General features: G+C 49.2%; 1 protein-coding gene across 3 annotated transcripts in view; it reads left to right on the forward strand.

The window, feature by feature from the left end:
* The first annotated feature begins 1,322 nt into the window (after positions 1–1,322).
* Positions 1,323–23,280, forward strand: part of ADCY1 (adenylate cyclase 1) — a 168,278-nt gene continuing 146,320 nt past the window's right edge. The window contains exon 1 of one of the 3 annotated variants that reach the window (XM_077302867.1): positions 1,323–2,104. In XM_077302867.1, coding sequence (XP_077158982.1) covers positions 1,373–2,104 — 732 coding nt within the window. In that variant the 5' untranslated portion in view covers positions 1,323–1,372. The remainder of the gene's footprint in view (positions 2,105–23,280) is intronic. The other 2 variants (XR_013225295.1, XM_077302866.1) reach the window with 2 other exon arrangements.

Below are 23,280 nucleotides of genomic sequence, written 5' to 3' on the forward strand. Positions count from 1 at the left end.
TCGTGCTATTCGGCCACACATCGCTGCATGGGCCGGGCAGTTGCCCCACCAGTCCCCAGCTGGAAAAAGGTTGGGGACCACTGCTCTACGCCCTGGGAATTGTACAGTTTTGGGCAGGAAAGTGGACAGTGTAAAAGTGTTGGTTTGACCTGTATTGAACAGAATCGACTATGAACGTTAAGGTCTGCTGAGCTGCTATCAATAAAGCTTTCTATTAATCCAGAAGCTAGTTGTTAAGTCTGTCTGCTCTTGACAGGGGGGCTGGTATGAGACCGAACTGGCTGAACCAAGAACTTTCTTCCAGGGTTGCCAGTCTCCCCTGGTGACAGCAAGGGATGGCAGAGCTCCTACAAGGAAGCTGGGAAACTGCAGCAGGTTTGGGGACGGAGCCCGGGGAGGACAGGGACCTCGGTGGGGTACATCGCGCCCCTCTGCAGCATCCCTTTCCTCCAAGGGAGCTGACCTCTGCACTGTGGGGATGAGCTGCAAGCCCAGGGGAACTCTCTTTCGCCCTCCCCGACGGTCCGCCCGCAGCGCCTGGCGCGATGCGCGCCCCCCCAGACCCATGCCAATCGGCGGCTCGTGCGGGCACAGCGCTGCAGAAAGTTTTCTGGGGAGGGAGGGGGGAAGCCCTGCGAGGCGCGCGCGCGAAGGGAAAGGGGCCGTCCGGGCGGCGCGCGGGGCTTCGCTGGGGGGGGGGGAGGCTGGTGTGGGCTGAGGCGAGAGGGAGGGGCCCGGCTCTACACACTGCTGCGCAAGCGCGGCCCCCTCCCCCTCAGGGGGGGGGAGATGCTCTTGGACGTGGGAAGGGGCTCTCCCCGCCTCGCCTCGCCTCGCCTCGCCTCCCGCCTCCTCCTAGTCCTCGCTGCCCGCCCGGCGGCGGCGGCGAGGCGCGAGGGGGGCCGTGGCCGAGCCAGCCGCGCGGGACTCTCTCCCCTGCCTCCCTGCCTGCTGGCGGAGGGACTTCCCCGGCGCCTCTCTCTCTCTCTCTCTCTCTCTCTCTCTCCGGCTGCGGCTCGAGCGCGCGCGCGGCTTTGCGCCCCGGCCAGGTTGGGACGGCTGGAGGCGCTGCGCATCGCCCCGAGCTCCGCGGGCGGCCACACGCGGCGGGACTGGAAGAGAAGGGGGCCGCGCGGAGGGGGGTCCTCTCCCGCTCTCTCGCCAGAGGTGGCCGCCGCCGCTCGCCCCGCCGCGCCGCCCGCTTCCCTCCGCCCGCCCGCCCGCCCCGGTGGCCCGGCTTCCCCGCCCCTGCCTGCCTGGCTGGCTGGCTGGCTGGCTGGCTGGCTCCGCCGCGGGCGGGCGGGCGGGCGGGCTCGTCTCATGAGCGCGGCGGCGGCGGCGTCGTCGTGGGCGCTTCCCTGCCCGGGGCTTTATGAATGGCCCTGACATGGAGGACAGAGCGGGGCCGCAAGTGCCGAAGGCGCGGCGGAAGAAGCGCTGCTGCCGCGCCTGCTGCTGCTCCGCCTCGCCCGGCCCGCCGCCGCCGCCGCCGCCGCCTCCTCCTGCCGCCGCCGCCGCCGCTGCGGCCCCTGCGGGGGGCGTGGGGGGCGGCCGGGGGCGCGGCGCGCCGGGGGCGCTGCTGGACGCGTCGGCCTGCGAGGACCAGTTCGCCTGCAAGGAGCTGGAGTCGCTCTTCCGGAGCTACAACCTGAAGCTGGAGCAGACGGCGACGCTCAAGGCGCTGGCCCTGCTCATCGTGCTGACGGCCAGCCTGGCGCTGCTGGAGCTGCTGGGCGGCCCGAGCCTGAGCATCACCAAGGGCTCGCACCCGGTGCACTGCATCATCTTCCTCTCCCTCTTCATCGTCACCAACGTCAAGTACCTGCAGGTCACCCAGCTCCAGCAGATCGGCAAGCTCACCTTGCTCTTCGCCTTCACCTTCGCCTTCCTCTGCTGCCCCTTCGCCCTGGGCGCCTACGCCCTGGAGCCCCCCAGCGCCCCCGAGCAGGGCCTGTGGCAGCTCATGCTGGTCACCTTCCTCGCCTACGCCCTCCTGCCCGTCCGCACCCTCCTGGCCATCCTCTTCGGCTTGCTGGTGGCCGTCTCCCACCTCATCGTCACCGCCACCTCGGTCCGGGCCAAGAGGCAGCCCCTCTGGAGGACGGTGAGTGGGACCTGCAGCCCCGAGCCTCCCCCCCCCCCCCAACCCTGATTCCCGGATGGAGGCGAGCCCAGGGGCCATCCCTTGAGGTCCAAGGTCCACTTGCTTCCCCCCCCCTAAATCGTTGTATTGGCTCCAGAAGTCAGGAGCTTATTGAGCGACAGCTGTGGGTTCCTTCTCAAGGCACTCCCCCCAGAAACAGACTGATCGAGTCACCCTGAGCAGTTCTGTAGAGGTTGCTGCAAACTTTTTTTTAAAGTAAGTTCTTGGAAAGAGAAGGCTGCGTGGAGGTGTGGCTGGAGGCCAGCTGGCTTTACCCATGCATCCCCCGGCAGCATTGGGGTGGGTGTTGTAGTGGAGCATGGCTACAGGGGGGGGGGCAGGAACGGTGTGGCTGAGCTCCTCTGGACCTCTGAACAATTCTTCCCTGGGAGTAAAAAACCATTAAGTAGACGGGAGGTGGCTTCCGAGTAGAGCTGCTTAGTTGTCCTCTGCAGCTATTTGTGAAGGGTCTCCGTGTTAGGCTGAGCCCAGGAAGCCAAAATAAACTCCAAAGTGTGGTTTGGAATGTCTCATGGGGTAGGGAGCCGGTGCGTTGAAGGCAGCAGGCGTAGAATGGGCTTGCATCAGTGGGCGAAACTGTTTTATAGCTATCTGTTGATGGCCTGTCAGATGCTTTGTGCTTAGTTCATTTGAAGTCGAGCAAGGGAGACCTGCATGCAGAATAACAAGCAGATTCCATTATCTCAATCAACCCTCCTCCCCGTAGACCCCAAAGTTTGGATAATGCAGCAGACCTAGAGACACAGTGAAGGAGAAAAGCCTCCCCCACTCTCAGTGAGATTACCTGCAAATCCCTACACCTGAAATGCAGTAGATCATAGTGTCCTAAAGTCAAGGTCAGGTTATGTATTTCAGCCATGCAAACCAATCCTCTGTTCCCAGTCATGAGAATCCCCACCCTTTTGTCCTAATTTCATAACTGAAAGGACACTTTCTCCAGCCCTCTTTCTCCCAAGGGGAAATCCCCCCTACCCACCTTTTCCCGGCTCCAGCAGTTCATTTTCTGCCACTGTCTCCATACATAATATTAGTATGTCATCGAGCTTCCAAACCATCTTTTCTCCCCGAATTAATCCTGTGGAACAGCTTCTGTGCAGCATCTTTAGGAATGTGCTACTGCAAATTCCTCTCCTCCCCCAACACACAGTGTCTATTTATAGCCCTGCAGGGCTTCCTCCGGTGCCCACAGCCTTCCGGGCTCTTACGAGAATAAGTAAGGGAATCCACACGGTTTGGTTCCCTGATAAAGACCTGCTTAGGAGTGTGTTTTGGATTCTGTTCTTGTGGATTTGCATTGGACCAGGTGGACTAGGGCTTCCGTGTTCTATTGTCTGTGCCCAAGGGTTAGTGTTTTTTAAAGCAGCAACAATACTATTTTAGACGGAGCCTTGTTGTGTTTTGGGAGAAACCAGCTTCATAACAGAGAGAGAAAAAAATACAAAGGGGAAACAGCCCCTTGCTTCTGCAGCTCTTTTCCAGTGTTGTTTTCCCTGCCAATGTGAGAATGTGTCGTGACACACAAACACATTCGCTCGCAGCCCCTAGCCATGAACACAAGCTACAGGCGGGGGCACGAAGTCACGCCTGCTCATTCTTAGGTCTGCATCCTCCTCTGGATTTTCAAGCAAGGGCTCACCTACCATCCACACACACACACACACACATAAACACACACTCACACACGCACACACACAAAAGCTACTGGGAGAGGGAAATGGAGAGAGACAGTGAGGCAAGAGGTGGGTTTAGAGGGACACGCAGGATTATTCTTGGCTCACTGCTACTTAGCTGGTGGTCAAAATAAATTGTGTGTGTTTTAGGAGAGAGAGAGAGATTATCTGGGTAGATCATGAAGCTCCGCTTGCTGGCAGTCTATTTTTAAGTACACACTTTAGAGGTTCAGAGTAAGAAAGAGAGAATATGTGGGTGGCAAAGGTGGGTGTGCTAAAACCCACCTGAATGATCAGGTTTTAGTAAGGTTATGCGGTAAGATTTTTGTACCAAAGAACTCGCCCAGTGTTTCATTTCTTACAGTGTGAGCTTAATGCGATGTGAGCATATTATCTCTAGCTGCACCTGTTTTCCCCATTCCCTTTCCCCAAATTTATAAAGAAGCAAACTTTCCCTACTGTTTCTATTGATATGATGTCTCACTTATGTTAAAAATGCCATTTTGATAAGCATTGGCCTCTCTTCTGCTTATTCAGGAGTAAAATGCAATTTTCTTAAAATAGATTTAGTTGGCAATTAAATCCCATTGACTTTGATGGGATTGGAGCTGCCTGATTGTACGCAGAATTGCAGCCGTAGGCAAGCAAGTAAATACTATATAAAGCGTTGTGACTTACTTCCAAGTAAGGAAAGTACTTGCCAGATGCTAGTGCTTCATGGATAAATATTCTGCTCCCTCACCAAGTTAAATCTCACTTGGCCCTTGGGGATGTTCATGCTCCTCAGTTTGCATGAGCCCTTGGAAAGCCAGGGAGTTGGCTAGGTAACTTGAAATGTAGATTGCTTTTATATACATCTTGTTATGGCAGCAACACAAGTGTGATAAGGAGATTTTGACAAATGCAAAGGCCAGGTGAATCCCACACTTCCATTCCATCCACTGTTACACTTTTCCCAGTCTGTGTTCACTTATCATTTCGTTGTATGCAGGATTTGCAGTCTCACGTGCGATCCAGCTTAATAATAAAGGCAAATGCCACATTTGTGTCGAATAACCCATTTGATGAGAGGTTTCAGTAGCATCTGTTATATAATTTTCTTTTCCCAGAGCTTCAACCAAGAATTGTATTTATGTCTCTCTGTGTGCACGCTTGTGTAGGAGAACGGAACAGAAATTGGAAGTAACTTTTAAGAATAATATTAATAGGAATCTTTTGCTTACATGCTAGCAACTCAACGAGGCATTTGCATGGAATATTTGATAGAGCGGTGTATTATCTATGCTGCCACCCAAAATAGCACCCAAAACAGTCAAATATAATCTCTGATGATGCAACAAAGTGACGGTAGAATGAAAAAACAAATAAAACAGGATTCTCGTGTCCTCTTACAGACTCCAAGTGGTGTGCAAACTGAAGCGTCTCGTGTCCTGCCTGAGACCCTGGGGGGGGGGGGGGCTGTAACTGAGAATGGCACCCTTGGTGAAATGGGCCCTGGGGAGGTCTTGTAGCCCCAGGAAAGCCCATGGCCAGAGATGGTGCAAGCCAATTGGAGACACAAGGCTAGACCAACCTCATTCATTGGCAGCCCTGACTGAGAAGTCAGCTTGTGAAGGTGACTCAGATCTTTATAGGGAGGATCTTTGAATAGCTCTGGCAGGAAGGTGGGTGATTACGAGAGAGCGAAGAGAGGTGGCTAGAATGGATGGCTGGATTGCGCCAAGGATATGTGCATTTGTGTGGTTCATGTTTTTTATTTTGTACCATTAGGGAATGTCTAGAGCAGATGAGGGAAGACAGATGGATGGATGAGCTGTGGGAAGGTTATGTTCTACGTAAAGAACAGTTTGAGATTCTTTGGAGGACCTTAGGTCTTCAGGTTCTAGGGCTTTGAGGGTGGCCCAGACAGATGAGAAGCTTTTCAGGATAGGAGTAGCGGAAAGTCAGGTGCCGTATTAAAATGAAGAAAACCATGATTTATATTTGATACGACAGCTGTTCAGAAATTTTCCCTTTTTTGTATTTGATCACCTTTTTTGCTTGCTTGTTTTTTTGCTAACCATTAAAGCCAAGTTGTCGGGGTTTTTTTTAAACCACATTTTAAAAAGAGATTGCATATGGGTTCTCTTAGATATCTGGGTAATATAAGGTGTGGTATATTATTTTTTCTTTCCTTCTGCCGAGCAATGGAACATTAATTGACCATACCTTAATTCTGTATTGTGCAGTAAGCAGTTCTCTGGCCCTTTTCGTACCTGGGAAGAATTTTAACCTAATGCTGCAATAACACCCATTGCATCTCCAGTTTGCTTCAGTTTCATAGAATTATATTATCATTTTTGCTGTTCACCAGGACAGCCTCCTTGCTTGTTCTTGTGGGTATATATATATATATATATATATTTTTTGATGGTGAAAGCAGTTGTTTTCTGTCCCATTTTTTGTTTTCCTTCAAAAGAGCTCTTAGGGGCTGGAAGGAGAAAGAGTCAGGGATGATCTCTGACTTAATGGAAGAACACACCAAAAATTGTAGCATAGGAAGGGTGGGTGTCGGTGAGTATGCACAACAGTGAATTAATGTGTGAAGCCCTTAAGACTACCCAGCTGAGAAGCCGCCTCTCCCAATGTGCTCCCCAGAGTGCATTATGCTCTCCTAACACCAAGCTGGTGGCAATCCCTGGTTCTAAAGACGGGGGGTGTTTGTGAGGGTGAGAAAGGGGAACAAGTTTTGAACTGTGTTTTTATTATTGTGTTGTATGTAAACTGCCCCAAGTCTGCTTGTGGAGAACATAAAATAAGAAAACAGCTATAAAAATTACATAAAAGCCTCACCCACCACCCTGCGCCAGTCATCCCTGACCCTGTACTTACTAATCCGTAGCAGGTATGGTAGTTTTATTTTTGGAAAGAATTATGACAATAGATTTCTGGCAAGTGTAATTGTGTTAGGTCTACTCAGGAGTATGTCCCATTTTACTCAGCAAGGTTTACTTCCAGGAAAGCGGTTTCAGGATCGCAACTTTGTCAGTTGATCGGTAGGATGTTGGTCAGATGTTCTCCGCTATCTTTAGTATTAGCTTAGCAGAACTAAAACAGGGAACAAGAGAGTAATCCCAATCACGTTCATTTGTTATAAAACTACAAAATGCAGTTGTAAATTACTTTCATCAACATTTACTGGTACATGTGTTGCACGTGTATGTGAATGAAATTCAAATGTTGGGCAGTTCTTCTCAGCTTTTACCTTGAAACATTTTGGGTGGCCTAATTAAGCTTGTTTTTTTAAAAAAATAAGAACTTGGACAAATAAAGTGCACATTGCAACTATTAAAGATCATTTTTTGAATGTGATCCTGGGTTCAGAACAGGGGATGCCTATTCTTGCTCGATGTTTCTGAATGTAAATTCTCCCTGTGCTTGGAAGCCTTCATTTGACACATGATGCAGATTTTAAAGAGAGAATGAGAGAGAGAAAGAGACTAACACCTACACAAGGGTGTTCTTGGCTTCGAGTTGTATTTTGGTAATATTTGAGTGCAGTCAGATAACAGGCAGATTGAAAATATTTGCCTTGCTGCTAAATTGACTGGCATTTCAGATCCACTGAGTAGGCCAAGCCTCCTACTCAGAGACATAAAGTTCTGCACAACAGCCTTGGGACAAATAGTTTAAGGCTTGGCAAGGTACGCAAAATAGTTTTTCCCACAAAGAGTACATTGGATCCATCGTCTAGAGCAGGGGTAGTCAAACTGCGGCCCTCCAGATGTCCATGGACTACAATTCCCAGGAGCCCCCTGCCAGCGTTTGCTGGCAGGGGGCTCCTGGGAATTGTAGTCCATGGACATCTGGAGGGCCGCAGTTTGACTACCCGTGGTCTAGAGGTATATATAATTTTTGAACTTGTCAGAATCTGTCTGCACATGCTGCTGCTAGCTGGACACCAGAGTGGATATGAAATCTGAGCTTTCACTTAGAAATGGTGAAAGACAAGAAAGAGACTAATATGTTGATTTGGAGTGGAGATGCATGATAAGGTTCACACAGGACCATGTTATAAATCCAGACCTCCCGTTCTTCAGTCCATCTTTTTTAAAATTTGAAGGTGTTTTCATTTGTGCTTAAAGCCCAATATCCATTCATTCACTCAACTGCTTAAACTTCTCCCAACTCACCCTTGCTCATTAACATGTATACGCCTCTGTTGTCATGCATCTATTTCCAGCAATATGGCTTCCTTTAGTGTTTGTTTTATTTTTTTGTTTTGGTATCTCTGTTGACACAATTAGCTGTAAAATACGGTAGCAGATCCATTTCAGATGAAGAAAGAACCTTGATTGATATAATGGCTGGAGTACTTTTCAAGATTAAAAGGAATTAATAGCATAAAGCAGGCTCAGAATCAAGTAGCCAGGCTAAAATTCAGTGAGATTCTAATTCAACGTGTTTAGCGATGAAAACAACAGCATTATTTATAACCTGCCCTTCCCCGAAGGCTTCAGCATTCCTCAGATATGTACCCTTTTTTGATGTGATGTCATGGGTCACAGTTGCATTTCATTGGAGCAGACAGAAAGCAGCATAATGTCCCTCTTAACAAATTATGGAAAGCATATGTTCAAAATATGTACTTTCCGACAGCCTTGGAAACATATCGTTCCATCGATAGGTGATAAATCTCTCTGTGTTTTTATTTTATCTTGATCAGATTTTTGTAATTCTTTGCTTCTCTTTTCTCTTCCTTTCATTTTTCTGCTCATATTTAAACATCTTTTCTTGGTGGGGGGAGCATACATTTGATCTGGTCACTTCTTTTCAGTTTTGTGTTCATTGGTTTTCCTTACTCCATCTGGTTTCTGCTCAAGATTTAGTTTTTTGCTTCTAAATGCATCCCTTCCATGGTGCCTCAGCACCTTGGATAGGGTTGCCAGCTCTGGGAGGGAAATTCCTGGAGACTTTGGGGGTGGAGCCAGGAGTAGGCGGGATTTGGGTTGGGGAGGGGCCTCAGTGTCTAATGCTATGGAGTCCTCCCTCCAAAGCAGCCATTTCCCCTGGGGGAATTGACTTCTGTTGCTTGGAGATGAGCTGTAATCCCAAGGTCCCATCTAGGGACTGAGAAAGCGATCAGTCAGTGGTGACAACTGGCAAATAAGTGGCAAAACTGACAGTCTGGCTATGAAGACGTTTGAAGAAGAAACACCTTTAATTCTGGTTAATACACAATGCTAAAACGTGGACCAGTTAAAAGTCCCATTTTCACTGCTTTCCTCTGTGGCTTTATTAGGTAGTAACGAAATGTACAAGCAGCTTCAACGCTGGCCTGCCAGATGCCTCTAGACAAAATGCGATGCAGAAACTTGCTTGCAAAGAATCAAATTTGCAGGGAATCAAGTACTGGTGGCAAAACCAATGTATGATCAAATAGGCTTGACAGTTTGCTCTGATGGAAAGAATCTCACTTCCTCCACCAAAATGTAGTTCCAAATAATGCCTGAAAAGTTGTTCCTGGAAGGGAAAGGAGACCCCCACCCGCCACCTATAAAAACATAAAGAGTGGCTATTGGTTTTGAACGGAGGAACTTGCTTGGTCTAGTGGTTGACAGGGGTGGCATCAAATCTGGAGAATTGGGTTTAATTCCTCACTCCTTCACATGCATCCAACTGGGTGAACTTGGGCCTGTCACAGTTCTCTCAGCTCACCTACCTCACAGGGGAGAGGAAAGCTAGCTGACTGTAAACGACTTTGAGCTCTTCCTCTAAAAAACAGCTCAAAATGGACTTCCTTCTGCTAGCAGGAAGAGCCCAATGAATCCTTTGATGCTCATAAACCGGTTCTTGGGGGCCTGTGTGACAGCTGGGAAGACAAACGTGGTCATCAGACTTTGGAAATCATATTTACTACTTCCTATTTGCTGTTTCATTTCACAGCAGTTACATATAGTTGTAAGAGACTAAGAAAGGCCTCATTCACCACAAAGAATTGGGGAAACTATTTCATCCCCAAAGAAACTTAAACAATAGGGATTTAGAGATTGGATTCTCCATGACAGGACTGCACAATTGATGAAATATCAAGCTTTGGCATAGTATAATCAAGTATAACATTGTTTGTTTTCTTGGTCTGAATGCTAGAACAAACTTTGGTCCACTTCAGATTTCCTGTATACTGTGGAGAATATGTCTTGCTTTGTCCCACATATCCCCCTCTCTGTCTGATCAGATCTTGCTCAACCTGTTGTCTTTTACTGCCATAAGATCAGTTGGCATGCTGTCGAAGTTGCTATGTAAGGGCACCCAGATTTTGTAATGTGAAAAATAAGGCCTTGTGTTTTTATTTTCCCTGTTCACAAAAGTGTTTCCTGATAATGTCAGCCATTGACTTCTATTTTAAAGGAAGTACTTTTTCACCTAAAGAGTTATTGACACATGGCATTCCCTGCCACAGGAAGTAGTGGGGGCTACAAGCATAGACAGTTTTAAGTGGGGATTAGATAAACATATCGAGTGAAGGTACATCAGTGGCGATTAGCTACTACGTATAGGTAGAACACTCTCTCTGGGGCAGGGATGCTCTGTATTCTTGGTGCTTTGGGGGACAATAGTGGGAGGGCTTCTGGAGTTCTGACCCCGCTGGTGGACCTCCTGGTGGCACCTGGGTCTTGGCCACTGTGTGACACAGTTGGACTGGATGGCCATTGGCCTGATCCAACATAGCTTTTCTTCTGTTCTTCTGTCTGGGTTAGTGATGCTTTATATTCATTGCGCTTGGGGGGGGGGGACAGTAGGAAGTCTTCAGGAGTTCTGGACCTGCTGGCGAACCTCCTGGTGGTACCTGGGTCTTGGCCACTGTATGAAATAGAGTGTTGGACTGGATGGATCCTTGGTCTGATCCAACATAGCTTTTCTTCTGTTCTTATGTCTGGGTTAGTGATGCTTTATATTCTTGGTGCTTGGGGAGGGGGGTAGTAGGATCCTTGGCCTGATGAAACATAGCTTTTCTTCTGTTCTTATGTTTAGGTTAGGTTAGTCTAGGTTAGTGATGCTCTGTATTCTTGATGCTTGTGTGTGTGTGTGTGTGTGTGTGTGCTTGCCTCCAATCGTCTGGCACCTCACCCGTTCTCCCTTTGGGTCAGGAGGACAGCTTGATGGGTGTTTCCCAGCTTTCTTTGAGGGAGGCAGGTAATTTAAATATTCTGTCTTCCCATGGGAAACACCCCTCTCAGCCAGTCTTCTTCCTGCCTCGTTAGAGGGAGCAGCTACAGTCTAGGCGTCTCTGTGCTTTTGAAGAAGATACCCTGTTTGTTCTTCCCGTTTCCTCCCATTTGCCTCCCTCCCTCCACTTTCCTTGTCCCTCCCGGCTAGCTGCCTTTTTTTGGCTTTTGTTATACCTGTCTGGCACCTCACCCGTTCTCCAAGAAGTGTCAAAAATAATGGACAGAGGTTCAGAGGTGACATCTGCAAGTTCTTTTAGTACCCTTGGATGCAGTTCATCTGGCCCAGACTTTGTTTCATTTAAAGAAACTAGGTGTTTGTGGACTGCCCCAACAGTGATCCTAGGCCACCATTCCCTTCCCCGTGTTGTGTTGCATTTTTGCCACATTGATCACTATTTCCCTCACAAGAGAAGACTGAGGAGAGCTAGGAATTAAGCAGTTCAGCTGCTTAAACTGATTGGTTTGGGGTTTTTTATGTTGTCTTTGCTGGTACTGTTTATTGTCATGTTTTAACTTGATGCCACTTTAAGCAGAGAATGTGGTTTATATCTGGTACAGCTTCACTGTATAATAAAAAGCTAAGGCCTAGGTGCCCAGAGAGTGGGTGGGGCCAGTCCAAAGATCAGACTGGCACCACTCCACCCGGTCTTGGGACTAATAGGAAGGTGACACAACCCCCCAGCCCGGCCCGGCAACATTATCGCCAGTCTGCCTGTTGTATAGTGCAGTGGTCCCCAACCTTTCTGAGGCTGGGGACCGGCAGGGCATCGGGTCGTGCCCGCGTGGACCATGCCTGCGCATCGGGCCGCGCCCGCGCATCGGGCCGCGCCCGCGGGCCATGCCCGCGCATCGGGCCGCACCCGCGGACCGCGCCCGCGCATTGGGATGCGCGGCCCGGCCCTGATTCCCTCTCCCCACCCTCCCGCAGTAAGAAGCTTCCTGGGCCGCAAGCTTGCGGCCTGGGAAGTTTTTTACTGTGGGGGGGCGGGGAGAGGGAGCCGCGGCCCGGCGCCATGGCCTTCGTGGCCCAGCACCGGGCCGCAGCCCGCAGGTTGGGGACCACTGGTATAGTGGGTTCGCTAGGAAATAAGCGAGATGCGGTTGTGCATCAAGCAGCTCTTTATTGCTTCCAGGAGTGGGTACAAGTTGAAGGTAACCACGCAGACTGGAGACTTGCCTGGACAAGCCCCCACTTATATACATACGTACAGGAGGTTGAATCGTCCTAGGCCGAGCCTGATTGGCTTAGCAGTGCTTGATTGATTCAAACTCATTGGGCCTCAACAGCTCATTGGTTGTTCTTCGGAGCTGCTTGGATCCTGCTCCAGACTCCAAGCTCAGCCCTCTGCTGCCTTGCATACACAGCACCCCTCCCCCCTTATATAGTCACTCAGGAGGTGATGGATGAAGTCCTGTAGATATCTGGGGGCCACGCGGGTCCGCCCTGACCAACGTGGCTCTGGCGCTGACAGGGACTGGCCATTGCCGAATCGCACTGCCAAATTCCTGGGGACCGCCACTGCTGCTTCTGCTGCTTCTGACCTGGGTGACCCTTGTTCGCCTACCAGGCTGCAGGGTTGTTGTGTCTCGCTGGGTGCGGTATTGGTGGCGACCTCGGGTATTGCTCCGTCCGGTTGCACAGGGTGGTCATGACGGCGCACCTGGTCCACGTGTCACCCAGGCGCTGGAGGATCTTTATGACCACTGCTGATGTCATGGATGTGACCGGGACCATCTCTAGCCATTTGGAGAACGAATCTACCACAATTAGGAACGTGTGCCTTTGGGACGGCTCAGCGATGTCTATGTGCAGGCGGGACCAGGGCTTCATGGCTGACTCCCATGCACGCGGCAGTGCTTACGGTATCTCTGGGTGGCTTTCCTGTCAGGTCTGGCAGCCGTTGACCAAGGATTCAATATTTTTGTCAATCCCCGGCCAACATACGTAGCTGCGAGCCAGCACCTTCATGTGTATGATGCCAGGATGGCCATTGTGCAGCGCTTCCATGACCCACTGCCATAGCTTGTGCAGCACCACAACTCAGTGCCCCCACAGCAGGCACCCTTTGTGTGCTGACCATTCTGTTTGCTGAGCAGTGAAGGGTGCAAAGTCCGTGTCTTGTTTGCCCATTGGTCATCTCCTCCCCACCCAGTTGAGCACTCGGGTGATGAGGCGGTCCTTGCCCAAGTTGGCGGTGATTTCTGCCAAGCGCAGGGGTGGCTGTGGCAGAAATTCAATCAGCAGCACCTCCAAAGCGGGGGCAGGATCCTCATTGACCTGTGGGAGCGGCAGGCGGCATGCTCGATAGACTTCCGTGGCCTGTGTACGAGGCTGAAGTTGTAGTCATGTAAGAAAATTTTTGATTTGGGGGTAGTTCCACTCGGAAGGAAACAGTGTCCACGAGTAAAAAGACACCGGACTCTCGTGTCCATCAAGCAGGCGGTGGCTTAGGATGGCACCAATCCCATGTTGTGAGACTTCACAGATCAATATGACTGGCTGCGTCTCGTCGAAGTGGGCCAGTTCACTGTCGGACATGAGTAGATGCTTGACTGAGTTGAAGGTGGCCTTCTGCTTGGGCACGCAGACCCAGGGTGTCTTCTTGTTGAGGAGCTTGTGTAGAGGCTCTGCAACGTTGGCCTTGTTGCTAGAAGTTCAGAAAGCTCAAAAAAGCTTGGAGGTCATGTTTGGTTGTTGGTGGAGGCGCGTTTTGGATGGCCTTCACCTTGTCATTGGTTGGGTAGACTCCTGCCCCGTCAATAAGGAACCCGAGGAATTCCACCTCGGAGACACCCAAGCGGCATTTCTCTCGCTTCACCTTCAGCATGGCTGGTGCAGGACCTTCCTGAGCCGGCTGGGGAGTTACGGGACTGTGATCCCTGCCATGAGGACCTCATCAAAATATGGAATTACCCCTGGAATTCCATTGAGAAGATCTTCCATCAGGCTCTGGAAGATCCCGGGGGCCACGCTGACTGTGAACTGTAGGCGCTTGACCCTGAAAGCCCCCCGGTGGGTGACGATTGTTTGGGCTTCAGCCACTGCCTCGTCAACCAGCAGTTGCTGATAGGCTTGAGCCAAGTCAAGTTTGGCAAATACCATGCCCCCTGCCAGCGATGCCAGAAGATAGCTAATTACTGGCACCGGGTATGAGTGTTGCTGCAGTGCCTTGTTTAGTATGCATTTATAGTCCGCACAGATGCGCACGTCCCCGTTTGGCTTTATAGGGGTCACGATCGGGGTCTCCCAGCGTGCGTGCAGCACGGCCTCTAACACGCCCTATGCCAGGAGCTTGTCCAGTTCCGCGTCGATGAGGGGCTTCAGTGCAAACAGGAACCGCCGGGCCTTGAGGCGAATGGGTACCACCTGGGGGTTTAGGGCCAACGAGAATGGCGGCCCAGTGTAGCAGCCAAGCGATTCATGAAAAATGGTTGGGAACTCCCTGCAGATGTCCTCTAGTGATGTGGTTTGGAGCCTATGGACTTGATGGATTCCGCTGATTGTGATTCCCAGTGGTTCGACACAGTCTAGTCCCAATAGGCTGGTCCGTTCCCCATTGACAATTACTAAAGGTAACCTCCTTGCAAAGTCCCGGAAACACACGTGGAAATCCCCCACACCCTTGATCAGCACCCATTCTCCCATATAGTTCTTGATGAGGTAGCCTAAGGGGTGGAGAGGGAGGTCCCCGTTCAGGCAGAGGCACCTGAGGGTCACGTTTGAAATGATTGAGAGTGACGACCCTCTGTCCAGTTCCATGGTGCAACCGTATCTTCTCCTTGGGTCTGCTCCGTGTGGAGTTCAAGATGATGGTGCGGGTGCTGCCCACAGTTGCCTTGATGGGTCCTTGGTTGGCGATATGTGTTCTCTCATGTGTTCGGGAAGAGCCTCTTGTGGCCTAATTCAAACAAGGGAAATGAGGCTGAATGCAGAATTGGGAGGAATTGGTTGCCGCGTAATCTCCCCCTAAGAAGAGTCTCCAGTCTGATTTCCCCTTTACATATCTGAAGACATGGCTCTGGAAAGCTCATCTGTAACCACTATGCCACAATTCCCAAAGGTCAGTCCTCTCCCACACTCAACGGACATTCCACACCACAGGTTCTTGACACCCATATCTCCATACCCATACCCTCATTTGCGACCATGCCACCACAACCTCCCGCACAACACACACATTCAACCCCATGCCCTTACAGACTGGAGAACTCCTCCTCTTCCTCTTCCCACTGCCAATCTCTAGCGCCCGTTTCATTAATTACAAACAGATAATAGTCCTTAACTCAGAAGTGACTATACTGTTTTCACTGTAGTTTCCATTATGGGTATCTTGTACTGAAAAATTAACTACCTGATGGCCTGTCCCATAAAGCTAGTTTTGGGACTTGCACAGTGCAACATTTAATGAAGTGTTTGTGTGTGTGTATGGTTGGTGGGAGGGGGGTGGAAGTTGCAACATGTTAAAACTTTGTCTGAGAATATATTCCAAATGATGACATCTTGCTTCAAAGAGTTGGCTTCCAATATACAGTATAAGATTTTCCCAGCAACAAGGCATAAAGCTTCTGGTAATAGGCCTAAGGTGTATAATTAATTGTTTGCACAAGGTAGTTGGCAGTGATTTTATAGCAGAATATAATAGCCTCTCTCGACTGAATTAAGTTGATTCATTCACATTCTGTAATGGCAAAGACATTTTCCAGGCTTCTGTAATCCCACTTACGAAGCTTGCTAAAAAGCCAAAAGTAATTATCCACCCACACAAGATTAGGAAATAAAGGTAATATTAATAAACATGTAAAAAGTTATGTTTCAAACATAAATTTAAGATGTATCATCAAGTCAGAGGAGAATATTGTGTTTGAACAGCAGATTTCCCGAGGTCTCTTTTCCCCGTAAAACTGAAATTGTAAACTGCTTTTTTTTTTTGCAGCATTAATAAGAAAGAAGTTTGCAATTACTCAGTGTCTTTTCTGTGGTATGCCTTGAGGTCTTGGTCACACAAACACACACACCCCTCCAAAGAGTGTTTCCTCCCTGCCACTGTGCAATTTTTGCAATCAGGTTATAATGAAATCATTTTGGAAAGAAATTTGGCAATTTCTCCCAGATGCTAACTGACGTCTTTCTCATTCTCCGGTTGGCAAGAATCCGCAAACTATGGACAGGCTTGATATATGGAGGCTGGGGAAAGCTACCCTAGGTCACAGCCAGGCACAAAATTGCCTTGTGCTGCTCAAGGAACATAGTTGGGAAAAACTGCTTTGAATGGGGAGAGGGTGGCCACACAATGCTCTCTTCGAAGCTCCCTTTATTTATTTACTTATTTATTTATTTGTTATTAATTATATTTCTAGCCCATCACTCCCAAAAGGCTCGTGGCGGGTTACAAAACGTGCATAAAATCTCAATAAAATGACCCCCTAAAACAATCCCATAATCTATAATGCACAGGAGTCCATATACAAAGAGTCCAAGACATAACGATGCAAAATAACATAACCAGATCCCCCCACAATATCACCCCGGGGGTGAACAGGGGGTACTGAACTTAATTCGCTAATAGAATAACCTGGGGGGGGGGGTCTCAATTAGGGTTGTGCAAGGGAGTCCTGATTAAGTTCGATTTCAGTTCGGATGAACCCGAAATGGGCAAATGAGAACAAGATGCAATTTAATAAAGATAAGTGTCAAGTTCTGCATCTGGGTCAGAAAAATGAAAAGCATACTTACTGGATGGGGGATATGCTTCTAGGTAACACTGTGTGTGAACAAGACCTTGGGGTACTTGTGGATTATAAACTAAACATGAGCAGGCAGTGTGATGCAGTGGAAAAAAAGGCAAATGCCATTTTGGGCTGTATCAACAGAAGCATCACATCAAAATCACAAGATGTCATAGTCCCATTGTATACGGCACTGGTCAGACCACATCTGGAGTACTGTGTGCAGTTCTGGAGGCCTCACTTCAAGAAGGACATAGCTAAAACTGAAAGGGTACAGAGGAGAGCGACGAGGATGATCTGGGGCCATGGGACCAAGCCCTATGAAGATAGGTTGAGGGACTTGGGAATGCTCAGCCTGGAGAAAAGGAGGTTGAGAGGGGACATGATAGACCTCTTTAAGAATTTGAAAGGTTGTCATTTGGAGGAGGGCAGAATGCTGTTCCCATTGACTGCAGAGGAAAGGACACGCAGTAATGGATTTAAACTACAAGTACAACGATATAGGCTAGATATCAGAATTTTTTTTTTCACAGTCAGAGTAATTCAGCAGTGGAATAGGCTGCCTAAGGAGGTGGTGAGTTCCCCCTCACTGGCAATCTTCAAGCAAAGGTTGGATACACACTTTTCTTGGATGTTTTAGGATGCTTTGGGCTGATCCTGCATTGAGCAGGGGGTTGGACTAGATGGCCTGTATGGCCCCTTCCAACTCTATGATTCTATGATTCGGACCAATTTGGATCCGAATCAGGCTGATTCGGATTGATCCAAATAGATTCAGACCCATCCAAATCGATTCGGAGCCAATGCAGGTCAATGGAGCCATTGACTTGCAGTGGAAATCCTTCCCCCATCTTTCCTGGGGGCTGGGGGGAGGGGTGTAAGTTGAACCCCTGAAACTTCCTGGTGAGCTCAGGCAGGGTCTTCCCTGACTCCCCTGCAAGCTTCAAGAATATTGGACCAAGGGGTCCAATCCTAGGGGTTCCCAAAGAGGGTACCCCTACCCACTCCTTTGAATATAATGGTGAATTCGATTCTTTGGTTTTAACTTGATTCCCCATAGACTTATTTTGGGAATGGTCTTTGCGAGCCCCTAGGCTGGGTCCCCCTGGTGCAATCTTCCTGAAACTTGCAGGGGTCTCAGGGAAGACCCTCCCTGAGCTCCCCTACAAGTTTCAAGAAGATTGAACCAGGGGGGTCCTGTTCCCAAAGAGGTTGACACAATTTCCCATAGACTTTAATGGTGGGAAAATAATTTTAGCAGGTTACTTAACCAGGGAATTAGCAATTAACCTGATGAAATTATTTTTTTCCACTTTTAAAGTTTATGGGAAATGGTGTCACCATGTTTGGGAGCCCCTAGGATGGGACCCCTTGGTCTAATCTTCTTGAATCTTGCAGGGGAGGTCAGGGAGTGAGCCCTGAGTCCCCTAAAAGTTTCAGGAAGATTGCACCAGGGGGTCCTGCTCCCAAAGAGGGTCCCACAATTCCCTCTTTGGGAGCTCCTAGGATGGGACCCCTTGGTCCAATCTTCTTGAAACTTTCAGGGGAGCTCAGGGAGGGTCTTCACCAGGGGGTCCCATCTTAGGGGCTCTCAAAGAGCATTCCCCATAGAGGTCTATGGGGAATCAAGTTAAAACCAAAGAATATAACTCTCCATTATATCCAATGGAGTGGATAGGGGTGCCCCTAGGATTGGACCCTTTTTTCCAATCTTGTTGAAACTTGCAGGGGACTCATGGAAGGCCCTCCCTGAGCTCTCCAAGAAGTTTCAGGGGTGCAATGTACACCCTCTCTCCTCCAGCCCCCAGGAAATGCAGGGGGGGGGAAGAAAAAAGAAAAAGAAGCAGCCAGGAGTGGGAAGCAGCCACGAGGCAGCAAACAGCTTGGCTAGTCTCTTCAATTCAGCCTTTTTAAAAGTAGTGACGGTCCGATTCGGACTGTTTTTGATTCGGAAATGTCCGAATTGGCCCCAATTCTGCCGATTCGGCCATTGCCAAATCCGAACCGCACATCCCTAATCTTGATCTTCCTCAGTGTGCTGGCCTCAACCATAGACCTGGAGGAAAGCTCCGTCTTATATAATTCGGCCCTGTATAACGCCAAAAACTTCTGCAGGGCCTGTAGCTCCTATGGGAGCTTAATCCACCGGGTGGTGGCCAGGACTGAAAAGGCCCTGGTCAAGGCCAGACATGCTTCCTGGGGGCCGGGGAGGACCCTGTGGTGGCATAGGGGGAAAAGGCGGTCCCTTAAGTATGTGGGTCCCATACCACACAAGTACCAAAACCTTGAACCAAATCCGGGCAGCAACCGGTAACCAGTACAGCTGCATCAACGCAGGCTGGATATGGGTCCTCCAAGGTATTCCTGTGTGGACCTTAGCAGCCACATTTTGTACCAGCTGTAACTTCTGGATCAAGCTCAAGGGTAGGCCCGTGTGACCATCTTCCTGCACATGTATCGCCGCCATGTCGGAAAGAGTCTGCATCCCATCATCTGCAATAGGAGCTAATGTTCCTTTTGATGTAAGCACATGTGTCGCAAAGCCCTGGCCAACATGAGTTCCCACCACGTGCCCATTCATCATGCATGATTCATAGAGAACATGCTGCGCATACCCTATGTGGAAGTGATGTTTGCACAGGAAAATAATTTGGATGTGAAGTGTCCCTTAATGATAATTACTGAGGAAGCAGATCAAGTGTTTCATTCTACACATTTTTTAAAACCTTTAGAAGTTATGCTGGTTCTCTCCCCCCCCCCCGCCGCCCTTCTTATTGGCTTTGCCTTTGAAATTTCATCAGGCAGTTGCCGACATGTTTTCAAATCTTTCCCTGCAGCTGCAAGGCCTAGAAATTTATTCAAGTGGGGGATATCATGACTTCCATGCCATGAATGCTTTCTATTTTAGCTGCTTGCATCCTATCGACATTCAGATGCTAGTCTTATCTGTCTGTCATTTTTGCTTCTCTCTTCCTTGCCAGCAGTGGCTCACGGGGTGGACAGAGGGAATATTTCAACTTCCTAGGGTTGCCATCCTCCAGGTGGAACTTGGAATTACGGCTTCTCTCCAGAATACACAAATCAGTTCCCCTGGAGAAAATGGATGCTTTGGAGGGTGGACTTTGTGGCCTTGTACCCCAGTGAGGTCCCTGTCCTCTCCAGGTTTCCATCCCCAAATCTCCAGGAGCTTCCCAACTGGATCTAGTAACCCTACCCCTCCTCTATCACCCACTGGTGGACAGGGAGGATCTGGTAACACAACATCCACTGCTTTGTTCTGCTGATGGAGGAAGGTAAGCGAAAGGTGGAAATGCTGGGCCCAGGGCTGGTTTATCCATGGAGCACAAGCTATAAGCCCCGCATTTCCTTGGGCCTCACATGTAGCCTCTCACCTTCCCCCTTTCCCCTCAACCATTTATGGACATTAGGATTGCATTATCAAAATGCTGGAGGAGGAAGGAAGGTGGCTGCTTTGTGCAGGTGCAGCCCTAAGAAGGTGGAGCCCAGAGACCTGGCAGGAATGAAGAGCACACCTGCGCACACAAGCTCTGTGCACTGCAGTGTGGGGGGGGGGGAGCAGCCCTCTTTGTCCTCCTCTATCCATGCCCTGTGCTCATATGGGCTCCACTGCTTCCCCCCACTGCTTCCCCCCCTCCTGCACAGAACTGCAAAGGAGGCGGCAACAGATGAGCCGGAGGCCCCCTCCCCGTTCACTCTTTCCAACACCCTCTTGGCAAGGGCCTTTTTAAATAAGTGAGCTTGATTGATGGAGCTCTTTAAGGACACTCAGAGTGACACCCCTTTCCACCTCCTCCTCCCCCAGTCTGGCTGCTCCCACCACAGTTATGCTCTGCTAGCCCCACTGGATCCGGGGCTACAGGTTCTGCGAATCCTTAAACTGGCCCAGGCTGAGACCATAGTTTCAGCAGTCTGTTGGCACACAACTGCACAGCGGCTAGTGGGACCAGGCACAAACGAGTGATGTCATCACCCTGTGCCCCACCTGTCACCCCATTGTCTGCCTGCCCAGGTGCTTGTGGGCATGAACCTAGGAAACTTGGTTGCCACTCTGTTGCTCTCCCTGCCAGTAGGAGTGATGCCTCCCCTTCCCGCTTCAGACATCTACGGTGGTGGAGGTTGGGACATTCCCTGAACTCTTGACCCATAAACCATTCCTGCTTGTATGCTAATATATTCAAGAAACAAAACCCAGGAAGGGGCTATGGAGCCAAAATAGGCAGGTTGCAATCTTGATACTCAGAGCTTGGGGTCACAGGGGGTGGCTCAAAATCAGAGTTGGAAAGGGCCACACAGGCCTTCTAGTCCAACCCCCTGCTCACAATTAGATCTCATTACAGTAGCAAACTGTATGTGGCATCTCTGTTACCATGGAACGACCTTAAATAGGTATGCTCAAGATAGTCTAGCAAGCGACTTTTCTTTTTCACTTCCAAGATACACTCATCAAGATGGCATCTGAAGAAGTGAGCAGCGACTCATGGAAACTCATGCTCCACTGCAGCGTTTGTTAGTCTGTAAGGTGCTACGGGACTCGTGCTCTTCCCCAAAGATTCATTTAGGTTATAGCTAACTTCTGTATCAAAACTTCTCTATGTTTTCTAATTTCTGAACATATTAAGAGTCTAGTGGCACCTTTAAGACCAATAAACGTTTATTATAGATATGAGCTTTTATGTGCCCACACACACGTCTGTGGTTTCCAGTCATTACTTCAGCCATTCTGGTAATTGTTCTTATGTCACCGAGAACAGAGATTGAGAAATGGTGACATGCTCAGAGCCAGCCAGCAAATTGGGGGGGGGGGGGAGGAGCAGAAAAGCAATGCAGAAGGCAGAAGATCCCAGGAGGAAGAAGTAAAGAGGCCTGCTGGCTGCGTCTTTGCAAAAGCTGTATGCTCAGAGGGTTCCCATCAAAGAGAAGGCTGGGGAAAGATCACAGGTCATCCAGGACAGTGTATGCTGCTCTTTAGTTCTCTAGTCCAGATTCTGCACACATTGGATAATGTACTTTCAATACACCTTATAAACCCACACTGGAAATGCATTATCCAACATGTGCGGAATGTTATGGAATAACAGCCCTGTGAGATTGCAGTTGGGAAACTGGAAACCTAAAACCCTCATGATGAACGGCGGTGGGTGCACAGCTCCTTTCTTGTGCTTTGAGCTCGGCAAGTAAAGTTGAGCAACGCATAACTTATTTATGTTTGTTTATTAATTGGTCTTATAGGCTGCTGCTCCAAAGCCAGCAGGCTTGTGGCAGCTCACAACAATGCATAAAACAATATAACAACTAAAATTCCCTTCCTTCCCAATTCAACAGATTTGGCCCTGGTCAGCACTGGGAGAGAGACCAGCATGGAAGTCCAGGGTCGCTACAACCCAGAGGCAGGCACTGGCAAGCTACCTTGGAACATCTCTCAGTTTGGTGTAGTGGTTAGGAGCGCAGACTTCTAATCTGGCATGCCGGGTTCGATTCTGCACTCCCCCACATGCAGCCAGCTGGGTGACCTTGGGCTCGCCACAGCACTGATAAAACTGTTCAGACTAAGCAGTGATATCAGGGCTCTCTCAGCCTCACCGACCTCACAGGGTGTCTGTTGTGGAGAGAGGAAAGGGAAGGCGACTGGAAGCCGCTTTGAGATTCCTTCGGGTAGAGAAAAGTGGCATATAACAACCAACTCTTCTTCTTCTTCTTCAGTAATATCAGGGCTCTCTCAGCCTCACCTCCCTCACAGGGTGTCTGTTGTGGGGAAAGGAAAGGCGACTGTAAGCCACTTTGAGCCTCCTTCGGGTAGAGAAAAGTGACATAAGAACCAACTCTTCTTCATTAGGAAAATGCAACTGCAGCAGGAAGAGTCAGATTGCTACTGCCCCAAATTTCCCACCATCCCCCCTTCCTGCCCTCAGGGGGGTACTGCCCACTGTGGGAACCCCTCGTCTAGATGTTGCCTGATGAGGTTACTGCTTTCATATTCCTTCAGGTAAAGAATTAAGGGATCTGGGGAACCTCTAGCTGGAAGAGAGTTCCAAAGGTGCAATGTTGACTCTGTGTGACATTTGTGGATCAATGTGTTTGCATCCCAAGGGTATTCAGCGCATCCTTCAGTATAAGAAGTATGGGAATATTTTAAGTAATCCTTGCAATAAATATTCATTGGTTCGCCTGTGGCAAGTATAAGGCTTAAATAATTCATGCAGATATTGGAGGGCTGGGCATGTTTTGGTAGATTTATTCACATCATTGACAATTAAGCTTGAGACCATAAAAGCTGAGAAGATAATCTTCACATACGTGAAAAGAAAACGGTGCAAATATTTCTTGCCCAATTTCACTAAAGGTACAGATTATCTGAAGATCTCCTGATCTTAATTTTATTCCTCTTCCTGTTGATGAAAACTTAGAGATTTCCCTTTTGATAAGGTGGTGGAGACAACAAAATCAAAAGGCTGATAAGTTCGTATATATTTTTGTAAAGATTTATTTC

The sequence above is a fragment of the Paroedura picta genome, chromosome 11 (genome assembly GCF_049243985.1).
Source record: "Paroedura picta isolate Pp20150507F chromosome 11, Ppicta_v3.0, whole genome shotgun sequence".
NCBI lineage: Eukaryota > Metazoa > Chordata > Lepidosauria > Squamata > Gekkonidae > Paroedura > Paroedura picta.